Genomic DNA, 6,847 nt, shown 5'->3' on the forward strand with positions numbered 1-6,847 from the left:
GAACATTCCAAAATGGTTTGCCACCAAGGATTGGAATTTTCTTCTATCCAACTTTGACAAAATGTATGAAGAAATGATGAAGGAATTCTATGCAAATGCCATTTATGATGGGGATGAATTGAAATGTTGGGTTAGAGGAAAGGACTTCACAGTGACACCCTCCTATCTTGCCATCATTTCGCACATCAACCGACTAGTGTTCCAAAAACCATTAGTGTACAATGACTTGGATTTGGAGGCGGACTTGCTTCGGGAAAATTTTGGAGAAAACTTGGAGTTTTCTTCCAATGGGAAATCAGTTAGTGTTGCATCACTATCTCCCGAATCAAGGCTACTCACAACAATCAAGTTCCACAACCTATATCCTCTCTCAAGCATCGGGTACATGAATCTTGGTCGGGCTTTATTCCTTCATGACCTGATCACTGATGAAGAAATCAATATTTGCTCTCATATCTTCCACATCTTAAGCAAGACTACTGAAAGAACTGCCACAAGGATCTGCCTTCCTTTCTGTTGCCTCATTTCAAAATTTTTGAAGCTCAAAGCCGTTCATTCATTGGAAAATGAGTACCCTTATCCTAAGCATAGTCCAATCAACATTTGCACTCTCAATGCTAGCATCGATCACAGCCGAAAGGGAGTCAAGCAAGAGAGTCATGCTCCTCATGGTGGTTCATGCTCTAGCTCACATCCCTATGACGAGAAGTTAGACAACATTAAGTCATCCATCCAAGAAATCAGCACCAAGTTGTCCAAACTTGCATCTATCATGCACTCCCAACACGCCCGTTTTGACACAAAGTTCACATCTCTCTAAACTCAATTGGACCAAATTCAAAGGAAGCTAGAGGAAGATGAGGACTAGCTATTCCATGACAAAAAGGGGGAGGTGGTTCATGATAGTGGGAGTGGAGTGTAATGATAGGGGGAGAAAGAGTTAGATTGAAGAGGGAGCATTGGAGATGAAAAGCAAGAGCAAGAAAAGCACATTTAATATTTTGTTTTTATGCTATTTACATTGCTTTCTTTTAAAGCTTTGAAGTAATTTAGTTTAAATTTTAGTTTATCTTTAGTACTTTGTGTGTATCTTGGTTCACACTTCATGGTTCATGTTGTGTACTTGACTATGCTTTAGTATGTACCTTTGCTTTGTAGCTTATCAGTACTTTTAGATTATGTATGCATTATCTTTATTACTTTACACTTGTGCCCTTGTTGGATCTTGCATCCTTGATTCAAATACCTTAGTGTTTTGTATCGGTTGTGTGTTGGACATGCAATTGATTTTTACGTTCCTCTTATTTGCATTGCGTGTTTGGATGATCATTTACTAGATAGATGTTCATTGTAGCCATTCTTTAATGACTGTTCATGTTTGATCAAGTTACGCTTCATAGATTATATCTTGTTTATTACCTTGATCGTATTTTACTTATTCCTATACGTACCTTGTGTTCATCTTGTCATAAACTTAATGAAAGTTTTGTTTGTGTGCGAGTGTTTCAGGATATAGGTGTATACGGTGCAAGTGCTTCACAGCTTCTAGAATTAGGTGTGAGTGAGTTTTTCCATTGTTCCCAAACTCACGTTTAAGTATAGAGTCTGTTTTAGGGGTTTTGCCACATAATAGCCAAATGGGGAGATTGTAAAGTTGTTATTTACAACTATTTTGTGTTGTCTTTAATTTTATACCAAATTTGATTGTAATTTTATTCAATCATTTTCCCTGTATTTATGCGGGTTTTTATTTGTAAGGGTTATGTGAGAGAGAGTGTGAAGACTCAAGCTTAAAGTGAAGAACAAGTGGATTTCACGAGAAGCTTGTGAGAAGCTATCCCGTGAAGTAACCACGTGTAGAGCACATGACTGGAATGCGAATAGTCATGACAACCTGGAGTTTTCGCGAGTAACTCACAGGTAAGGCCTTCTTGTGAAGTACTCATGAAACATTTTGTTTTGCTATTTTGTCATTTGTACTTTACCAAGTCTTTACCCACACTATATATACCTTTATTACCCACATATTGTAGGGAGTGCTTTTCAGAGAGAAAACCCTTGAAATTACCCATGAGAGTTAGAGATTGTCATACCCACAATCATCTACACATTTCCTTATGGTTTTCCTCTACTCCTACCTCTCCATATCCAAATCCTTGAGAGGTTGATAGCCCAAACACTTACCACACCCAATTTAAGTGTAAAGTGAGGTTTTGGTGTTGCTGGGAAGCATTGGAAGAAGCCAAGCATTGGCGGATGCAATCAGGCTGAATTGCGTGATCCAGAAAAGCTAGAGAAGACAAGATTTTGTTAAGCCAGTTGGTAGCAGGAGCTTGGAGGGCTCAAGTACATTGGATAGACTAGGCTTGGAGGGTCTTTTGATATTCATGTACTCCAACTTATTTTCTAGTGGATCGATTTACGGCTTGGAGGGCAGCGGAGAGGTTTTTTGCCGAATTCTTCGGTCTCCTCTTCGATAACATGTCTCGGTGTTATCTTGTGTTTGTATCCTTCTTCCCTACTCTTTTATCTTTCATTTTATTGTTGATATTTGATGAATATGGCTTAGAGTAGTTTTATCGATTGTTCACACGCATTTACTCTTATTCCACACTTAGTTTAAGTTAGAGTAAAAACAACTGAGTCGTAACTTTTAATTGATGGTCTAAACAAGTTCTTATGTATTCACACAAATTTGAGCTTTCATGTATTTATAAGACTAATAATATGTATTCCATGACAAACTAGTAATAAATTCTTTCAAAAACAATGAATACCCTTGTGGAATATTTCATGTGCTTAGGCAGGTTGATTAACACTACGCCCTAATCCCAAGCAAAACGATTACTCCTTAATTTTGTAGTGGATTAGGTACATATGCACTACCTCGCTCTTGAAATTTCCTAGAAATTAAGTTTGTTCTTACTCTACCTTCTTATAAATATGTGCTTTTCCTTGAGTACCTAAGCAGCGAAATCAAATCCAGACTGTTTTCATAGGAAGACACCCAATTGTACCTCTTAGCAAAAAACAAAAAAAGAATTTGTACCAAGCTACGTGACTGTGGATGGGGCTTTACGACATGAGTTCAGCTCCATCATCCTCATCTTTTTACATGCATGCTTTTATCCTTGTTGTCTTGTGGTGTGGCTTGTTTGTCACCTCTGTTGTTGGCGGGAATAATAAGACGGACCGATTAGTGTTGCTTGCGTTCAAAGCCAAGATCATTGATGATCCTCTCCAGGTTATGAGCTCTTGGAATGACAACATCCATTTTTGTCAATGGTGAGGGGTCACCTGTGGTCCCTGAACATCAGAGGGTCACCGTGTTGAATTTTCCATCTTCGAAACTGGTAGGCTCTATATCACCATATGTTGGTAATTTCAGTTTTTTGAAGAATCTAACACTCTTAAACAATAGCTTTCATAATGAAATTCCTTCAGAAATTGACCGTTTACGCAGATTGCAAATCTTACATTTGTACAATAACACACTTAGTGGCAAAATTCCAAGAAATTTATCCCAATGCACCAACCTCAAATACATTAATTTCGGTCGCAACCTTTTGGATGGGGAAATCCCTGCAACTCTTGGCACTTTGTCAAAACTCCAATTCGTTTCTTTTGAAAAAAATAATTTGACAGGAAGTATCCCACCTTCTTTTGGCAACTTATCCTCTCTAGAAAAGTTTGGTACAATTTATAATAGCTTGGGTGGGAGTATCCCTGCTTCTTTTGGCCAATTGATGAAACTTACATTTTTTTGGTGTCGGTATAAATAGGTTGTCTGGAAGAATTCTTGCCTCAATCTTTAATTTGTCTTCGTTAAAAACGTTTGATGTAGGAGACAACCAAATCCAAGGGCATATTCCATCAGACATAGGTATCACTGTACCAAATATCGAAAATTTTAGCATTTACACCAATCAATTTACTGGACCTATCCCTATTTCAATATCTAATGCCTCAAATCTAAATGTACTTGAACGCGCCGACAATAAACTAAGAGGAAGAGTTCCTTTTTTGGAGAAGTTATATAGAGTTTCATATTTTGTCATGGGTCAAAACGAGCTTGGAAATGGAGGGGCAAATGACTTGAGTTTTCTCTGTTCTTTGACAAATTCTACATATCTAACCAGTTAAAGATATTCTTGAATAACTTTGGCGGAGGGTTGCCCAAGTGCATTGTTAATTTTTCAACTACTCTCCTCTTTTTGTGTCTAAATAATAATAAAATATCTAGAAACATTCCTATTGGAATAGGAAATTTGACCAATTTGGAGTCGCTATATATGGGGAATAATAAATTATCAGATCATATTCCTTTTGAAATTGGAAAGCTTCATAAGTTACAAGAATTGGATTTATCTGCAAACAATTTCTTTGGGAACATTTCATCTTCTCTTGGAAATTTAACTGTTTTGATAGCTTTGTATTTAGACGATAATAATCTTCAAGGAAGCATCCCCTTAAGTCTAGGCAAGTGTGAAAATGTGATTCATTTGGGTCTTGCTAAAAACAATCTCAATGGTACCATATCATATCAAGTAATTGGTCTCTCATTATAACCAATTTCTCTAGACTTGTCAGCCAACAAATTTACTAGTGTCCTTCCTACAGAAGTAGGAAATTTAAAAAATTAAGAATACTTGAATATTTCTAAAAACATGTTTGGAGAAATTCCAACAAGTCTTGGTAGCTGTGTAAAACTAGAATTTCTAGCCATGAGAAACAACTTCTTTCAAGGGGTCATTCCTTCATCTTTGGAATCATTAAGGGGCCTTCAACTTTTAGATCTTTCTAGAAATAATTTCTCTGGCAATATTCCAAAATTTTTTGGAGAGCTTTATCTTCTTGAAGTTATTGAATTTGTCTTATAACCATTTTGATGGGGAGGTACCAACAAATGGAGTTTTCAAGAACACAAGTGCAACTTCAATTAAGGGAAATATTGAGCTATGTGGAGGCGTGCCTAAGTTTAAGCTTCCTATTTGCAAATATGACAAATCCAAGAAAATGAAGCTGACTCATTCGTTGAAGCTAATAATCTTTACACTTTCTGGGATTTTTGGAGTAACTTTGGTGATTTTATTTTTACTTCTCTTCTCTTTTAAAAGAAAGAGGAGGGAAAGTATTTTAAATAATTCACAAAATTTACTTTTGAATGTATCTTACTAAAGTCTCCTAAAAGCTACAGATGCATTCTCCTCCACTAATTTAATTGGTGTGGGAAGCTTTGGATCTGTGTATAGAGGAATTCTTGATCATTATAGATGTATAGTTGCTGTCAAGGTGCTCAACCTTTTGCACCATGGAGCTTCCAAAAGTTTTATTGCTGAATGTGAGGCTTTGTGAAACATCAAACATCGGAATTTGGTGAAGGTACTCATAGTATGTTCAGGTGTTGACTATTAAGGTCATGATTTCAAAGCATTGGTATACAAGTTCATTACTAATGGCAGCCTAGACTAGTGGTTGCATCCAATTTCAAGAACAAATGAGGTTCTTGAGGAACAAAAGAATTTGAATCTTCTTCAAAGACTAAATATTGCTATTGATGTTGCAAATGCATTGGAATATCTTCATTATCATTGCCATGCACCAATTGTTCATTGTGACCTCAAGCCTAGCAATATTCTTCTCAATGATGAAATGATTGGACATGTTGGTGACTTTGGCTTGGCAAGGTTCCTTTGTGAGGCCACCCAAGAGTGTTTCACTAATCAATCAAGCACTATCAATTTAAGAGGAACAATTGGTTATGCTCCTCTTGGTGAATATCTTTCCCATTTTTGAACATTAAATTTGTTTCTTTTCATAATATTTCTTAATTTACTAATTTCAAGCATGAAAATAACTTAAGAAAGCCTTTTAGAAGGTGGAGCATGTCTTAAAAGAAATTTCCACTTGTCATAATATATTTTTCCTTTTATATGACACTAAAGAGCTCTTTCAAAGGTGTGCTATTATATTTTTTATTTTATTTTTTTAATATGAAACAAGATCAATCATATTGTAAATGTTATGTGCAATTGTAGAATATGGCACGGGAAATGAGGTGTCAACATATGGGGATGCCTATAGTTATGGCATACTATATTTGGAGATGTTCACAGGAAAAAAGCCCACTGATAACATTTTCAAAGACAACTTGAACCTTCATGATTTTGTTAAAGCAGCTTTGCCTGAACGAGTGATTAACATCGTGGATCCTATTATTCTTTGGGAAAGAGAAGATACGGAAACAAGGACAAATGATACATTCAAAATCGAATAGGAAGTCACAAAATTCTGGAGTGCTTGATTTTGATATTTGGAATTGGAGTGTCTTGTTCTATGGAATCTCCAAGAGAAAGGATACATGATTGATGTTGTAGCTCAATTGCATTTGATTAGAGAGAAACTCCTCAGAAGTCAGAACTAGAATACGCGGAGAAAGAGTACTTTAACTTACAAGTAAATTGAATCTGATAGTACTTGTTGCTCTAACCTTTATGGAGGGAGGGGGATCATATAGCCTACACAATGTCATGTGCTTGTCATGGTACTTTCTTTTATTATAGTGAAATTGATAATATTGATGCCATGTGAAATTTGATTACATGCTGGTACTATTCACATGATTAAGATTCGTCCAATTTGTTTTCTATGATTTAGAATAAGCTCTTTTTTGTCCCCTCCCCCCTTAAAATGTTTGTTGAAATATACATAAATCAAAATGACGTTTAAGCTATTTTCGATTTGGTGATTTCTATCATTGGTGTGGTTGAGATTATTGGCACTATACTTACACTCTGTACTTTATATAGAGACACTTTTGATGACTTTGATGTAGACATGGGCTTAA

At 36.0% G+C, this 6,847-nt stretch overlaps 1 protein-coding gene across 1 annotated transcript; it reads left to right on the forward strand.

The window, feature by feature from the left end:
* Positions 1 to 3,082: 3,082 nt before the first annotated feature.
* Positions 3,083 to 6,277, forward strand: LOC115984682 (putative receptor-like protein kinase At3g47110). The gene is made up of 4 exons (XM_031107702.1): positions 3,083 to 3,244; positions 4,897 to 5,082; positions 5,473 to 5,773; positions 6,039 to 6,277. The coding sequence occupies exons 1-4, from the start codon at positions 3,083 to 3,085 to the stop codon at positions 6,275 to 6,277; spliced, it is 888 nt and encodes a 295-aa protein (XP_030963562.1).
* The last annotated feature ends 570 nt before the right edge of the window (positions 6,278 to 6,847 follow it).

Source organism: Quercus lobata, chromosome 4 (assembly GCF_001633185.2).
Source record: "Quercus lobata isolate SW786 chromosome 4, ValleyOak3.0 Primary Assembly, whole genome shotgun sequence".
In the NCBI taxonomy this organism is placed as follows: domain Eukaryota; kingdom Viridiplantae; phylum Streptophyta; class Magnoliopsida; order Fagales; family Fagaceae; genus Quercus; species Quercus lobata.